Below are 18,027 nucleotides of genomic sequence, written 5' to 3'. Positions count from 1 at the left end.
ATTTTTGTTAGTAATTTACAAGGAAGGTGTGTTAGTGATTATATAATAATAGAAAATATTTCTAGAAAATGGAAATATTTTCCATCTTCTTACCTTCCTTTTCAAGATGAAGCCAACCTTTTGGTACACTTCTAAGTAAGTGGATAATCTAAATACTAGATAGAAATGGTTGTTTGTTTTAGAATGAGAGAGCAGTCTAGGCAATATAGATGTCAAAACAACCTTTTTGTTCCTTTCTAGAGTTAAAGAGATTGAGTCCATTTCTTTTCCATCTTGGAGGATTCGCTCAAGCTTTGGGATCCCTAAGGCTTATGCTTTCTTATGGTTGGTTATTGAAGAAAAATATTTAACTTATGATTGATTAAATTATATGGGTTCACATAATCCTTTTGGCTACCTCCTTCGTGGGTTTGTGAATGAATCTAATAGTTGCATAAATCATTCATTGTTCCTTTTCTTCCCAATTTGGTCTTGTGTTGTCAAGTAATTGTGTCTAGCATGGGTATACCCTACTAATTTGGTCATAGTTTTGAATGGTTGGACTTTGAAGATCAATATTGAAAGATTTAAAAAAATGTTGACTTTCTTATCTTCAATTATTGCATGAGATATCTAGTTAGAAATAAATTGGAGGCTGTTCCAAGATCGTTCACTTCAAATATATAGGATTTGAGAAAAAAATATCATTTCTATTAAGGAAATTTGGGAAGTTTGATGCAAGTCATATTAGAGTATTTTTTAAGAAGAAAAAGTGTTGGTTTAAGAATGAGATAGTGTGAACTAACACACCTTAAAGACTTGTGATCCATTGATTGCTAATAAAATTTTCCCATTTGAAAACCTTTTACCACTAGAAAAATCAGGCTTAACTTTGATGGGGTAGTTAGAGGTAGTTGGAGAGAAATTGAAGGAAGATACATATTCAAGAATGAATTGGGTGAGCTCCTTTTAATGTTAACTATAGACTTTGGTTATGATACTAGTAATTTAGTTGAGGCCTCCACCTTAAGCATGAGCTATTAAACTTTTGGAAGTTAAAGGAGTCTCTAAGGTTATAGTGCATAATGCCAAACAAGAATTTAGTAAATTTTTGGAATCTTAATAATTTCTCTTAGTTGACTTATATTAAAAGAAAACTTGAATTCTAATATGGATTGTGTAATCAATGAAATACTATGTTTTTCTAATCAATTAAATTGACATTAAGGGGGTTTTACCCCATATATTTACCAAAAAGATGGGAATATAAGGTACAAAATGGCCTCTCCATGTAGTGTTTGAAAATTCTTTGAAACAATACCTTATACATATTCTAATACCATCCCCGTAATGCTAATTGTATGAAACTACATAACTATTTAGCACTTTCTTCATTCATTGTATCTTCAATGGTACAAAGTTTTTTGGGTCCAAGGCAAAGGACTAATCAACTACATTAACATTTGACACACCAACCACAACATTCAAGAAGTCTAGCCCCCACTTCACCTTTTTCTTGCAAGCATCTTCATTAATGCCAATTGCATTGATAATAAATAAAATCTAGGAAACATTATAATTTGGAAGAATGGCTAACTAGGGCCCAAGCCTAAGTGAAACCTTGAATCAACCACATGGTGAAATATTATGATTATTATGAAGGAATGGCCTTTGGAAATAAGTTTGGGGTGATAATTTTCAAATTTATTTGAAAAAAAGGCTAGTACAGGATGTTCAAGCCTCCAAAGCATAGTGCAAAATCATAAATGATCATATTAATAATTAAATTCCTTACAATATGATAAAACTATATTGAAATTGGTGTAAATATATATAATTACCTTCTTTTGATTAAATGATAATTTGATGATAAATTATACAAATAAAACGAATAAAAAAACTTGTGCTCTCATTCATCCTGCTGATAGATTACAGTTGAAACATTGATAAAAAAACTTGCACACAATCGTTTCCAAAAGCTTGCTTAGAGATAATCTATAGATTGTAGAAATCTCATTTCATCAATCGAATAAAAAAATTCTTTATAACTCAATTCAACAACTTTAGATATAGAAAATTATAATAAAAATTAAATAATAAAATGAATAAAATCTATTCTCATTAAATAGAAAATACACTTTAAAAACAACCAGTTAACCAATCTAAATTGTTTTCCTTAAACGGCTAGGGCATGTAGACTCACAAGATGCTGTCTTCTGCCAAATCGAACCGAACCCACAAAACCTTGTTTTTGAGTCTGATACGCATTGAGAATAACAATGTACATGATAGCCAGTAAAGAATTGAAGAGGGGATGTGATGTGACTCCCCAAATCCCTCCATTATCTTGGGCTCTTTCTGATTCTCTCCTCTCTTTTAGATGCTCTGCCTGCTTTTCAAAACTTAATGTTTCATATCCATGCACAGCTCAATGCGGAGGCTCTGTAATTTACTGTTCTCAACAATGCAGAGATGCAGACATTGACACTCACTTGCGTAGCGGAGAATGCCATCTTCTCAGCAATGTCCATGGACTCCCGCCCACCTCAACCTCTGATTTACGCGCAGCTCTCAGGCTTCTATTCCACCAACGTCCTTCACCATCATCCTCCAACCCCCGGATTGGCGATTTAATCACCAATCATGAATACCTTGTTGGCAGAAAAAGAAGAAAATCATCTGCCAGTAGCAACGGACATGATTCTGATTGCCAAGAAATTGCCCAAGAAATTGAGGAAGGCGCCAGGCTTATGCATTTAGCGAGAACACATGTTGGTGGAGCCATGGAATGTGATGGGGATGTGCAGAGAGTGGAAGAGGAGGCGTTGTGTGCTGTGATCACCAATGGGGTAGAGGTGCAAGTGGATCAATTTCAAGAAACGTCCACTCGGGGAAGTGAAATGCAGAGCCTTGTGCTGGGGACAGCTGTTTATGGACCCCTGTTTTCATGGTGTAATCACAGCTGCAGGCCCAATGCCTGCTACAGATTTGTTCTCAATACAGGAAGGACATCATGCGATTCACAGTTCCAAAAGACAATGGTTTCTGGAAACAGTGTTTTCATAGAGCCTGGAAATAAGGAATTCAACATTGTCTCTCTTGAAAAGGAACCAGGGGTAAGCCTTTATTGCACACTCATATTCAAAAAGGATAAAAAATCATTTATTGCAGCAGTTAGCAAATCTGGATTCACTAGAGCTTGCTGCTGGGTGAGGTGAAGGATATGGTCACCTTTTGGTTGCGGGAGGAAAACAGGGGACTAGAAAAGGCACACCTAGATGCACCACTTAAACCCTAGGAATGCACCACTTAAAATAAGGATAAGTTACAATGTAATTAGACTGAACTAAACCGGTTTCTTTGTGCTCTAAAATACCTTTGGCGCTTGGTTGTGAAAAAAATTTAAAAAGTTCAGTCTGCTTTGCAAAAATTGCTATTGCAAGTTATGAAGCGATGTTGCTATATGGCGAGGACATTAATGCAGGATCACCCCAAAATCTCTGTCTTTAACTAAGGAGACCAAACATCTTCTAAATAAAATTACATTGAACCCTGGCAAATTTTTTAGAGTTGGTCATCATGCAATCATGACAGCCTGGTTTTAACAAAATCACCCAAAAGAACCACCGGAAAGCTGCAATTAAATTAGTCAAAATGTTAACAGACTCTTAGCTAACTTATCTACATTTGCTGATAATGTGACAAAAATAAGACCTTATATAGTACTTTCAAATCTGTTGTCTATTAGGTATCAACTACTTGCCGTGTTGGCATTCCCTGCCTTAATTAATCCTTGTAAAAAATAGTTTAAAATGCTTTCATTCTCGATAGAAAAATTACTTATGCACATTTTATCAGCGCTAAGTGGCCTTTTTATGAATATTTCTAAAATGTATACACCAGTCTAAAACATAAGATTACCAATCTTTTCATTTGTTATTCAATTAATAATAAATATCATTTTGCATATGACAAAACTTTAGAATTTTCACTTGTAATTAGCAATCAGTATAATGCCTTCCTGTTTTTTGTGGGTACTTGATATATAGTGGATTAACTGCACTCTCAAAAGGGTTTGCTCATCACAAGATCCAACCAGTCAACTTCATCCACTAGGCATCATTTCTGTTTCCATGGGGACCTTCATTTGTCCTGTAACCCTTGAAGATGAATTTGTCAGCAGAACATTGTCACATTCTTGGATAAATGAAATTACTTAAACTGTTTATCACTGGTTGTTTAACTTTTCAATTAATTCAGTTTCCAATTTTTGTACTTTCACATATTGCCATCATAATTGCTTTTTAGAACCTTAGCATCTGTTGGAAACCATTCCAGTAAGGCATGAGTATGAAATTATTCTTGTCTATTTTATAATCCAGTGTCTCAGTTAACTCAGTTATTGGCTACAGATCAAAACCTTGAGATTTGAGAAGCACCACTTGCACCCATACAATTGATGAAATGCCACAAGTAGCTTGTGTCTAATGACAGGGCTCTGAAGTTCCTATGTTTGGTATTTTACTACTATTTTTGTTTTTAAGCACTGCATTTGAAAACCTGTCTAAGGTTGCATCACTTACTCAGGGATTCGGGAGTGATCTTGCTCAGTTATGCTCTTGATTTTATTGAACAACAGATCAAGATTCATGGTCCAAGAGTGGTATTGCGAACAATAAGAAGCGTGTCAAGAGGGGAGGAGATTTTCATCACTTATACAGATCTGATGCAGCCCAAGGTACCTTGCTAATCTTTTCGTAGCTTTTTTGTTATTTATTTCCTCAAAATTGTGCTGCTCTCAATTTATTTCATTCATCTATTTACTTTTGCATTTGGTTTTCCAAAGTGAACTATTGGCTAATACTTAACAGCAACTATGTAAATATTGAACTTAATTTCTTTTATGCTAGATTACACTCTATATGGCCTTAAATTTTAATTGGACATTGGAAACAATTTTAAGCTTACAAACAATTATGAGATATCCAAAAATAGAGATACTTTCCTCGTGTGCTGGATATTTTTATCTAAAGTTCTAGTCTTTTATACTAGACCCTGTTGGTACAAAGGATGCTTGATCTTTAGGGTACTGGAATGACGGATGAGCCAGTATACTGCTGCAAGCTGTATAAGGTTACTCTATCTGACCAGTTAGTCATGATTTTCCCAATGTCCTTATATGTATATGTGAATTACAATTTATTGTGCATGTTACTTGAATTTGTGAGCGACAGGTTAGCAAAGCCGCTGCTGAAGAACACCAACTTTAAGTACTTTGTATAAGTCATAGGTTTATTTGACAGTTTTTCCAGAATGGAATAGATCAAAATTGGATTCCTCTGTCTTTTTTATGATCCACTATGACCAGTGTTTGTTGAGATAGGGCTTCAGATTATTCCATTTGATAAAGACTTTTCCTGGTATTTTGCTTCATCATAACATCCTGAGCTTTAAACTCTGATGCTACTTTATTATAATGTGATTTGTGTGTTTCCTTAGATAGATCGAAACTCATCGTATCTCTGCATTTACTACTAAATGTGCTCTTCACTTGGCAAGTAGCTTTTGCATCAATTCCTGCAGTAATTATATAAGAAACCCTGGTCATAGATAAGTACACGCATACTCTATTTTAGGCTTGTCTAAGGATAATTGCATGCACTAGCTTTTAGAAGCAGGGCCTCGAGCCTTGAGTCATTGAGAGATAGAGTTGTATTTTCAATTTACAGATCATAAACCTATACATGAAAACATCAAATGCAATCCAAAGCTAAGAAAGCTTTAATTAAATGATCGGAATTCTGAATTATTGAAAATTGCAGGAGACAAGGCAGGAGGAGTTATGGTTGAAATATCGGTTTGTTTGTCATTGTGAGCGATGTGATCTCCCCATGACATCATATATGGATCGAAGTTTACAGGTGAGAGATACAAGTGACAATATTGTTGTTGATTCTGTTTTTAAAGTTTCTATTTAACCATAAAAGATATTTTGTGATGATGCTCTTGGTTCGAATTAGACACAAAATTAGTGAAGGCTCAATTTGTAACCCCATCAACTGAAAAATAGTAAAACTTCTCTATGTAAGTAGATCTAAGAAAAACATAAAACTTGATGCTGAAGTTGGTTATCTTTGACAATGATATATTTTAATTTTGGTTCTCTTAGCTGAAGAGGGAGGTTTTTTGCCTTAGGTGAGACAACAACCTGTTAAAATGCTATGGTCAGCAAGAAGAGTTGAGTTTATAATATACAAGGTGTAAGTTATGCATCGCATTGAATACCTTTTTAGGATAACCTAAATTATTTGGTAACAAAGATTCAATTTTAGCTTGAAATACATTAGAATATGTTCATATGAGTGAATAGATCAGTGTAGGTAATCGTATCTCCTAAGTTCTAAATGTTAATATAATAAGTTATGTAATAAAGGCTAAAAGCCTCAGTATATGTTTAGGTTCGGTGGTTGAGTTGCATATTTGTAAACTCACATTGTTGTTTTTTGTTGACTGCTATTCAAAGGCAGCAGCTCACCACATGAGGTTTCATCCCGTGCATCATGCTTGTTTATGGACATTAATAAATTTACATGTGCCAAGAGTAGTTTCTGTCCCAATATGAATAACTATATCTTGGTTCTTAAAAGTTCATTCCATTGGGCTTGAATTTGGAACATAAAAGTTTTTAACCATCATGACACAATGTTTTTTTTTTTTTGCCAAAAAATTAACTATATATAGAGTATAGAGATACATTAATTTTGAGATTTTACTCCCAATGACATGTTCGTTGACTAACAATCAAAGCTTCAGACACGTAGACTTTCTAGACCACCTTTGCTAGAGGAGATTCCATACGAAAATGTCAGCAGATGGTGTGCTGTTGATTAATATCCAACTTAATGAAATGATGATAAATAGCCATTAAATGCTTATTACTAAATATGAACAAGTAATTTTTCAAAGCAGAAATACAGACTTGAGAATTTCTATAAACATTACTGAATTATTAACTTTTCTAGTGCAATCTGGGAGTGCCATCTGCAGAAATCAGGCAAAGCCTCCATGATGTCAAAATACCATTAAAAACTAAAGGTCTCTATGTAATTTCGTAAGCTGTCCTGATAGTTAATGACATACCCATCAAAAAGACTCTCCATGGAAGCCAGCAAAAATGTTACCCTGTTAAATTTGCTGGTAGCAATGGCTTAGGTCTTATAGCCACTCCAAACACTAGTAAATCTTTAAGGTAAGAAATAGAAATATTGCTATCAGGAGTGTGAATATTTGTGCATATAGATGTGCTGTGAAACTTGGGAACTGCTCCATTCAAAAACTATTCTATAGAAACAGAGAAAGAAACAAGAACAACCACAGAGACAAAGAAAAGGAAACCTGTTGCACAGATATGCCATCCTGGGAAGAAAACATAAAAAAGGTACCTTCCAGCTACTGAATTGCCAGAAACCGGAGCATCAGCCTGGTTATTTCAAATGGAAAGAGCTATGCTTGCACACTTGTTCTATCAGAACACTTCATTATCAAGCTATCTTGCACTCCTCCTGCGAAACTATCAACTGTGTTCAAACTTTCAAAGAATTGTAAAGGTCGTTCAAAGGTTGTCACATCCACCTGCTAGAGACCATCATTTCCTCCAGACATTCCCTCAGACCTCTGAATTCTTCCTTCATCCCATTGAGGGCTTCCACCTGTGAGTTGGCAGTCCTTTAAGGCGTTCTCTTTCAATCCTTAGAGAGAACAGCCACAAGGCAATTGCTCCTCCAACTTTTTGATACAGTTAAACATCTCCATAACTTCCATTTCCTTATGGCCACTCCAATGCTAACAGTCTGTCCCATAACTTGACACCAATTTTGAAAGGGTATACACTCAAGCTGCTTACTCAGCAGCAGAGATAGTTATGCATGCCAAACATCCATCTAGTTTCTCTTCACATTACATAGTTAAGGAAATATTTTCAGTGCACAAAAAGGCTTGGATGAGACACGCCTAGCTGGATAAGGGTCCATCATAACTTCTTAATATCAATGTCTTTAAGTTTTCTATTCACTCAAGTTTTTGAAGTATGGCTCCGTCAAATCCATTGTGCTCACACAGGCCTCTAATAGCTGATTGTTTGAAATGATATTTCATGTCAGGCATTCTCAAGAATGGCTCTGCTGACCGCCAGGGCTATCTTCATTGCTTCTCATTTTATTTCATTCCCCTTGTGTTAGATATTACTTATTCTGTTTGACCCAAAATTGATTCTTCATATTCAGCATACAGTTTGATTCAACTGTAATCAGTTGTAATGGTGTTTTTAATCATAGATGACACTCAACAACAATAACACTTACACTAGAAAAGATGGAAGACCAGGTAAAAATATAAACAGTCTGTTTTACAGATTAGAAGGAAAATGGAAGGAAGTTTTGAGAATGATCCAGACCCTTAGAGACCCATTTAGCAATCCTCACTTTGAAAAATAGGGATATGTTATGAATTTTGTTTCTGTCAAATTTGTCGCGCTGTAAATAGATTGATTCAGGAACATTGAATGGATGACATTTTTGTCACATGGATTTGCAAGCAGCTGAATTTGTCACTAGTAGACAATGATAAAACATTTACACTTGAAATCATCATGGTGATGGCTCTGTCGAAGCACAACAGAGGGAAGATCAACCTCCTAAAACAGAAGCTGGGATGGTCCACAATATGACCATTAAGGTGACATGTTTTTTGGATTCCTTTGTGTCATTTTGGTGATGTGTTAGTTTATAAATAAGCCTAATAAATGTTATCTAGAGCTGCAATATGAAATCCAGTAGAGTGTAGGAGCTGTGTATGTTGTTTGAGATGTAGAGCAAAGCAAAGCTTGTGAGAGCATTGTAGAAGTGTTGATTCAGTCTTATAGTGTTTGTAAAGGCACCATTGAAGTGATTGATTCTTCTGAATTCTCAAGTTGTTGGAATTTTACCACATTGAACACAGACATGATAGCACTTAGAACTGCAATTCATGAAGAGAATGGCTTTCATTGAAGCAGGACAAGGTCCTTGGTCCATTCATTCTTGTACCATATTCAAGCTGTACAGCCTTTGAATCGTGAGCTCATTGATAGGATATGGGAGATCTTTCATCATTGTATATCTTAATACCATTTCTATTTGTGTGATTGTTGTTATCTACTTTACTTGCGTAATTCCTTTTGTTGCGATCCTCTTTTTATTAGTCTTATTTGAATACAATGAATCTAACCATGCTTTGACAAACAAGCATTTGTTTTGAAGGTGTCATCTGATTACAAATGTCTTGCAACATGAAGAAGTTAGTTGCAAAACATGTCACACTTGCTGGCACAAGATTTTCCCTCTTTGTATGATCTCTCATCAAGTTGAGAACCCAAGGGTGATTATAAGTATTTTGTGACTTTCTCTTCCATACCCATTCTCACCCAATCAATTTTGTATATGTCCTCCAAAAGAAGGTCAAGGTGATGGACAGCTCAAGGGGTCCAAAAAAGTGATGGACGCCTCTCTTGAAGTAGTTTCTTTGTTGCCCTGTATATTGGTGCATTATTGTTTACAACTTTTACCACATTTTCAATGCCCACTATTGGTGATCTAAGTTGTAGGTCCCAGATTCCCAAGGTAGGATAGTTTGCAAAGTGCTAGGGATGTCAAACCTAGGAAAAATATCACAAAATCTATATTTAGATTGAGCATCTAAGGACCAATTATCAAGGTGGGTAAAAAGTCCTTCACTTTTGGCTTTGCTAAACCAAAGGGGGTTTCCATAATGAAGATACAATAATTGAAACCAATGATAATTACTTTAATGAAGATATCAAAAAAGTCTCTATGATGCACAAGCAAGCTAGGCTCCACACATACATTAAAAAGGGCAGTCGCTATTTGCAGAGTATCAAATGAGTCTACTTAATAATCTAGAGTCTACTTAATAATCCGTGAGCATACCTCATTCCTTTTATTGTTCTGGGAAGATGCGTTGCAAAGATTTTATAGTCATCTGGTTGGCCAACTAATTAGTCTAACTATTAACACATCTAGATTGCACACCATATATAGTGAGACACTCAAGCAAGGTTGATTCTACCTATAATAATCATTCTTCAAAGGTTACAAGTGTTTATTACAAAATTGGGACAAACCCAGATTATTACAATGCTAATACTTTCACCAAGAGTTTGAAATTGAAATCCTAGTGCTTCCTATGAATATCATTGTTATTGAGTTGGCCACCACTCTATTTCTCTATCTTTAGGGAAAATGTCAGATTTGCAATTAATTTTCCATACTTGTGGATAGCATGGTCTAGAGAACACCCATACCTGTTGGGCATCATTATTTTGAAAATGAATCCCAAAATGTGTTGCAAATTTGCTAGAATGTTCTTTGTAGAGCTGCAAATATACTTTCATTTATGTCAATGCTAGATTTGGAGTGAAAGGACATGGAGTAGCTTAGAAAATCTTCTATAGGAGAGGACATAGGAGTACCATCATTCAATTCACTGCTTAAATATGTCCTCATTCTATTAAAATATGCATTTTGGGCATCAAAAGATCAGATGAGTTGGTTGTAGGGTCCAATCAAGCATTAATGCTGATCTTGGAGTAGTTTGGGAGAGGCAAGAGAAGCTTTGAACAATTTGTGGAAATCTAGTATGCAATTGGACATGTGGAGAGGATGTGGGGATTTGCATTAGAACCGAAGGTCCAGGTGGAAGTGATCTAGTTGGTAGTTGATATTATGCAAATAGAACGGAAAAGTATGGGAGAGTCCTATGGAAGCAAAGGGCTCAACAGGTAGTAGGAGATGGAGGTTCATATGGATGGAAGAATGTTTAGTTGGAGAAGGAAGTCTTGCAAAAGGAAGCTATGGAAAATGCAAGTGCAATAGCAATTGTGAATGTAAGTATGTGAAAATAAAGTTTAGATGGAGGGTAAAACTCCACAAGGTGAAAGGGAGGATGATGCCAACATGACATCATGGTGACATCAACATGGAAGGGGAAGTCACTTGGAGGATGGTGATGTCAACATGGCATTATTGAATGGGATTAATGTTAGCATGGCATCAACAAGATGGGGTTCATAGGAAAACCCATCTGAACTGGATGCAGGAATTGGGTTGCATCTAGATGTAGAGAAGGTCCTAATGAAAAATGGAATTCCGTAAAAGGAAGTTGTAAAAAAATGGGCTCCAATTGGATGTGGGAAATGCAACTACTACTGCTCCTTGATGAAAAATGACGTTTAGATGGAAGATGGAATTCTATAGGGAGGAAGGAAAGCATTGGCAAAAAAAGGATGCTAAAGTGGAGGGAAAATTTTGCATTTAGTTGGAGGATTGAATTTGCAAGAGAAAATGTAAGAAGAGTGAAAAATGGCTAAGGAATGGAAAAGGTTTGTGGAAATTTTATGTGCAAGTGAAGGTGGAGTTGGATGAAAATGGAGGTTTGGAGTCGAAAACCTACAAGGTGAAAAGTGGACACATGTGGAAAAAGGACATGGAAGTGATCATACGTGGAGAAATATTGCTGAAGTTAACAATGGGACAAAAATGAGAACGTTTGGTTGTACTTTGAATTCTTGCGGAGGGAAAAATGAGGAAAGTGAAAAGATGAATGGAAAAGGGAGTTTGTGGAGAAATGATGGGAAAGTGAACTTTTATAGGAAAATGACATTGAACTGAACCTTTGTAGTAAAACAACACTTATGTGAACCTTTGAACTAGATGTGGGAAGACATTCGGTTGCACTTCAAAATATCAGAAAAGGGAGAAAGTGAAAGAAAAGTGGACAAACAAATCAAGTAGGGTATGACTCCCAAGATCCACAAACTCCCTAGCTACATAGACAACCATCTATATTGAGCTTTGTCTACACTAGATTCCTACCTATCTTTAAAGTGAAAGCTTCTTTAAAATGCATGAAGAGCACATCCTTTACCATTGTTAGCATCTGGAGGATCTTCAATGATGGTTGCATTATCTTCAAGAAGTACCTCAACGCATTTCACCACTCTATACCCATAGGTAAAGCATAGGGCCATCTAACCTTCCGATACTACATCTTTGTTTGCACCAAGTGAGAGGAGAAATTCTTCAATCTCTCAAAGTCATCACTATTGGTCACATGATGACAAAAGGATCATCTTTAGCCCACTCTTCAATTTCATCTCCACCAGTTGCCTCATTTTAGGTAGGAACGTCACTTGGAATCACAACACCCATAGCTCGACATAACTTGGTCAAGATATTTGGATCATTCCGATACTTCGTCATTGCAATTGGACCTCTAGTCACAATCTCCTCAAGAATAGGGTTCAAAGTTGGATCCCTAATGTGTGATGTGTTCCTACAAAACCCTAACCATTGACTTTGTCCTAGTTGCTCAAGCCGATTGCAAACCCCAATGGCATTTCTAAAATGACTCACAAAACCACAAATAAATTGTTAAAAACTTGCACACACATGTGCCCTAGCCATAGGTTGTGAAAAGAACCTAGCAATTGCAAAAAATGTGGCTCAAAACCTTCTACAAAAATAGTTGTGCACTTCAGAAAATGAGGTTTGGGAAACTTCTTAAAAAAATGGCCACAATTTCTTTTTTTGTTGCTAGTTGCTTTTCTTAAGAAAGGGTGTAGATTTTCCTTTGTTTGCAGCTGTGATTTTCCCCTCAAAAGAAATGCGATTCTTGACATTTATCCTAGCCGTGAACCAAAGAAAAATGACAAAAAAAACCTTTGCTTTCATGAATTTAAAACAAGTGTAATTTCAACAAAAAAAAAAGAGTTGTGATTTTTTTAATTTATCCTTGTGTGGGATGTGGTTGTGATTTTTAGAGAAAAACCTTCACAATCCTTGCATAGTTCTGGTCTTTGGCACCTCCAAAAACCCTTGTGCTTTTCACTGCAATTTTTCTGCACCATTATGATAAAACTCCTTTTTACATGAACCCTTTCTCTAATATCATGTTGTAAATACAAATAGGTCACAATATTTAAATATTTATTAGATATTAGGATATCGATTACAATGAGGTTCATCTCCTTTATAGAGTTTGGAGGATGAAACCAAATAAACATGCAAAAGGATAAACATGACATGGCTCACACTAAACGCTAAAAATAGTGAACTCACTTAAGTCACTAAGATGACTTTATTACAAAAGAAAAGCTTTATCTTCTAATAATCATTATATATATATATATTAATTTTTTATTTTTTATTCATTTAATATTATTTTACTGCAAAGTTGTATTCTTTCCTAGTATGAGAAGTATATTTAATAAAGGGGGAAAGTTGGGAAGTTAAGTAGGTTATTAGATATAATATATAGTTTAATATACCACCGGTTAGCATTAGTTGTTACAGTTTGTTAAGTTATTGTTTTAACAATGGAGTAAAATATAATTAGTTGAGGGAATAGTAGGATTAGCTAGGGATCATATCCCAAATAATATGAAATCTATATAAATATTACTCTATTTGATTAATAAAATCATCCTTTTTGTGCATTGCATTGCAAAATACTAAATTACTAAACATGTTTGTGGACAACTGCAATATCTGTACAGCTCTTAGATTTTGTGTGAGTTGGCAGTAGGCACCCATACCTTCTGAGGAAAGTTTATATTAATTGGCGTGCTATTGGAGTATGTCTTTTGTAGTAGATTTTATTGTATTTTGGGTATTTCTTCTCTAGATTTTGGTGTTGCCTTTGCTATTCAAATATGTTTGGTTTTGATTCTTAGGAATATATAGATTTCAATGTGGAGGAAAAAAAATACTTTAATGTCTTTTGTAACTTTTTCAGTCTTTTGGTGTAGCTGTTTGTTTATGTAGTTCCAGATCCAGTTCATAAGAATGGCAATAAAATCACTTTCTTGGCTTTGTGAGTAGAAAAACGGCTTCATTACCAATCACACAAGATGGCGAAAAGTGAAGATCAGAAGTGCTATTTATCATAGAGGAAGCAGTCATTAGTTGAATTGATGAATTATAAGAGATCATGAGTAATATAAACTTTGGTATTCAGGACAAGAATTAGACTAATTGTTTTTGTTTGGTCCATGAACAAATAGAGAATACATATAGAATTGAGGATGAAAGAGAATACCTTCACATACTTGGAAGCCAATGGATGGAACTTAAAAGTCATGGTCCATGTTGAACCTTTTTGCAAGAAAAAGAAGACAAGAAACTTATAGATACCTGAAAGAAGATGAACAGTGGAATCACATATTTTAAAGATTGATAAATGAGATACCATTCTCAAGTTTGATGGGGCTGATGGCAATATTAAGCATAGGTTTGGATTGGGAAGATAGTTTTTTTTAAAGACTAAAACCTTATGGGAGATATTCAAAACATTCCAATTTGGCACATTATATATCAAGGGACTAGTGTTTGATCAGTAACAAATGATTGGCATGATGTAAGGCAGATGATGACAATGGTGTTTGCGAGGACATAAGTGCATGGGATGTGTTTGTAGTTAAATTGTGCCCTTGAGCCTTATATCGTTTATTATTTCTTGACTTGTAGAAATATGAAGTAACAGGCAAAATCGGCATATTACTTGAGGGAGTTTTGTCAAGCAAGAATATTGGTAGAAAGGACCTCCTCTTGACGAGTGGTTACTATCTCTATTGATGTTTTTAAGGAGTGCATTCATATGCCTGTTTAATCCGATAGTCTTGTAGTTTTTAAGTAGAGTGCCAAGTGGAGGTTTGTGGCATACTTGGAAGGAAATTTTGTACTTAATTATAATTTCTATTTATGTTTGGTTTATCATTTTTTAATCCCCACAAATTTCACGCAAGAAGGAAATTGTGAACTCCATTACAATTTCTGTTTATGTTTGATCTGAATCGCTGTAAAGTGTTTATCATTTTTTAATTCCCTCAAATTTCATGAAAGATGTTAGGACATAAGATATAAATCTTATTAATTTTTTGTATATTCTGAAGTGGGTACAATATGTCAAAATCTTATGATTTTTGTTTGTATGACACTCGGACCCTGTTTTTACATAAATACCTTATAGTAGCAGTCTCAAAAATATTATATGTCAAAATGATGTCTCTAGTTTTTGTCTACATGTCAGTCAAAATTTTACATACTTTTTCTCCGCATGACTGCTAAAATGTCAAATGTGTTTAATACTTTAAATAACAGTCATAATCTGAGCCAGCTTGGATTATGCAAGGAAAAAGAGTTTGACTTCTATCATTTTAATTATCTTATGATCAATACAGATTTTCTTTTTTATTCTAGCAATGTTACTGGTCTTGTAGGAAATAAATAATATCAGCATGATCCAACCAAGCTGTGAAAGTGACTGCAGTAAGACTAAATCAGTGAAAACACTAATGGATGAGATCAAGTGTGGAATAGAAGAATTTATTTCCAACAGTGATGCTGATAGTTTTTGTGGAACTCTTGAACACGTATTGGGAAAAATTGTTGTTCCAAAAGGATCAGTGATGAATTTAAACCAATTACAGTCAGGGAAGAGTGTCTTTCTGATTCATCCTTTACATCATCTGTGCCTTTCTGCATACACTGCTTTGGCATCAGCATACAGGATTCGTGCAAATGGTGCATTGCACTTTAGCTTAAATAAATGTGATCTGGCTTCCAATGGATTTGACTTTCCAAAATCAGTTTTTGTCTGTACAGCTGCCATGACTACTGAGTCAGTATCAAGGGAACATGACCATGATGTTCATGGCTATAGTCCCGCAAATTCTTTTGTAAAGAGATATCATATAAACACTTGCCCTCAGGAATGTTCCATTTCTGGATCAACTGACCTTTTACACTCCCATATTGTGGCTAAGAAAGAGATTTGCAACTGCCAGTATGCTACGACCATGGAGGACAGTGAATTAATTAAAGCTTCGGATTCTTCTAGAGCAGTGGCAGCCTATACTTTATTACATGCAGGTGTGGTTCATCATTTCTTTCTTGCTGGTGAGCAGGGCTTGATCATGACAGCTGCACGTTTCTGGATGACTGCTGGGGAGGCTTTGCTTAGTTGGATATTGGGTTGTGGATTTCAAGCATCCATTTCAGAAATGAATTGCCATTCCGTAAGGAATTGGCTGCATTTAATGTTTGGACCTTTGTCCCAGCGCACAGAATGTAGTTGTTTTCTGCTGAACTATAGCATTGGAGTTATGTGGTTGCACTTACATTCTAAGTGTGGATGCCACTTTGGAGAACTCCTTGAAGAAGACTTAGGAAGTGTAGATGGATATCCAAGGCTTCTGAGAGTTTCAGAATTCTTTCTTAGGTGCATGAACAAGTTTGTCAAATTGTTATGGCCTTTGTTGCAGTCTGGACTCCCATTTTTAGAAGCCATACTGAATCCAGTTGATTACAGCTGGCTTCCTGACTCTGAAAAACAACATCTCCTGCGTCAAACCTTTGTGCAGGATAAAGTTGAAAGAAAGAATGATGAAAAGGAAGACAGTTGCATCTGTATTGATCTTAAAGAATGTGATTTCAATAAGAATTCATCTTTAGAAATATCAGAAAGGTTATGCCTATCGGAAAAAGATAGTGCTTCTTACTGCAGTTGCATGAAAAAGGAGGATTTTTTTGCTATTTATTGTGCAGTTCACTGCATTTGTTACAGCAAATATCTTTTAGAGGTATGCTATGGTTCTGATCATCCTTTGGTTTATTATTAACGGAGTTTACTATAATTTGGTTCATGAGGCACTTGCAAGATTTTAGCAGCAAATGATAGTGATGTGAAACTGTGGCGGATATGGTTATGCTGAATGATTTTTGGGATTCCAATTAGCATACTATGAAGCAGTTTGCAGTGCTTACACAACTAGACTCTGCTTCCAAAACTCCCGTCTCCATCTTCTATTCATCTGAACTCTGGAGATCCATTCTTGCTTGGCCAATCAGTGAATATCATTTGAAACTTATGAACATTTGATGACATTGAAGCGCAGTATGCAAATGGAACTACAGTGGCTTGCTATAGCGATTCAGAAAGTCCTGGGAAAGCTACTTGTTCTAGCTTGATTCCTAATGTATCAACACTCTTTGTAATTTACAATTTATATTTTGTCGTAACCAGAACATTATCAACTAGTATCTGTAAAAGTATTGCTAATGAGGATATCTTTAATTTCTGTTATGATAAATGGTATACAATGAAAACATGGGATTACACCTCAGGCAAAAAAATTTCTGTAACACTTTTGTATGATTTAGTCATAGCCCATGGACATTTTAAAAAACTTGGAAATGTGCTGTAAGTATTTAAAAAACTTGATAAAGTATGTGGGGATTACTATGATAAGTGAATACTTTCAAATGGCATGCTATTAATATTTCATTATGGGCGATGAATTGTGAAATTTACACATCAAAGTTTAAATTCTATGCACTACATCTCTTAGGTATCCCAATCTATTTATGTCATGAATTATCATCAGGAAGATTGAGCAGTGTTTCCTGCAAGTTAATTGTGGTAATAATGAAGCAAAAGCTATATTATCATAAATTTCTGCAAATGTTTGGAGACACATTTGAATGCAGTTTGGGAGACCTTTTGCATTAAGTTTTAACTTGTTTAACAGTTCTATAGATGCTTTGTTTCCTCCAAAGTATCGTGTTGCACTATAGAATGCACGTTACTTCAATTTGTGTACACTTGTATACAGTACAATATATTGATATAATTGATAAATGAAAGGATTGGTTTCACTTCATGGCATAGTGTTGGAAGAGGTTTTAGAGATAGAGGCAGACTCGTGGATGTGGGAGAATGTGCTGGGTGGTATGAGATATGTATTTGTAGGCTTTGGTAGGAGATAAAACAAGGTTTCTTGAGCAGTGTTACCTTTTGAACAAAACAATTGGTTTTTAGCGGGTTGATGGTCCTGGAATTGCTATGGTGGCTTTGTAACCGCAAGGATGTATTCAAAGTCAACAGGGTGGTTTTGTCAGAAGCAACGTTCCTATTTCCTTTCTTCAATTTTCACCA

General features: G+C 35.3%; 1 protein-coding gene across 2 annotated transcripts; it reads left to right on the top strand.

Moving 5' to 3' along the window:
- Positions 1-2,180: 2,180 nt before the first annotated feature.
- LOC131028457 (uncharacterized) lies at positions 2,181-17,182 on the top strand. Of its 2 annotated transcripts, XM_057958711.2 has the most exons (4): positions 2,183-3,095; positions 4,619-4,717; positions 5,802-5,900; positions 15,311-17,182. In XM_057958711.2, exons 1-4 carry the CDS (start codon positions 2,259-2,261, stop codon positions 16,709-16,711), a joined length of 2,436 nt encoding a protein of 811 aa, XP_057814694.2. In that variant the 5' UTR covers positions 2,183-2,258; the 3' UTR covers positions 16,712-17,182. The 2 variants fall into 2 exon arrangements, with proteins under 2 accessions (XP_057814695.2, XP_057814694.2); XM_057958712.2 differs by lacking the exon at positions 5,802-5,900 and having other exon boundaries at positions 2,181-3,095.
- Positions 17,183-18,027: the final 845 nt, after the last annotated feature.

This window comes from Cryptomeria japonica, chromosome 5 (genome assembly GCF_030272615.1).
Source record: "Cryptomeria japonica chromosome 5, Sugi_1.0, whole genome shotgun sequence".
Classification (NCBI taxonomy): Eukaryota; Viridiplantae; Streptophyta; class Pinopsida; order Cupressales; family Cupressaceae; genus Cryptomeria; species Cryptomeria japonica.
Note: the sequence above shows the minus strand (reverse complement) of the source record. Positions and strands in the feature narration are given on the sequence as shown.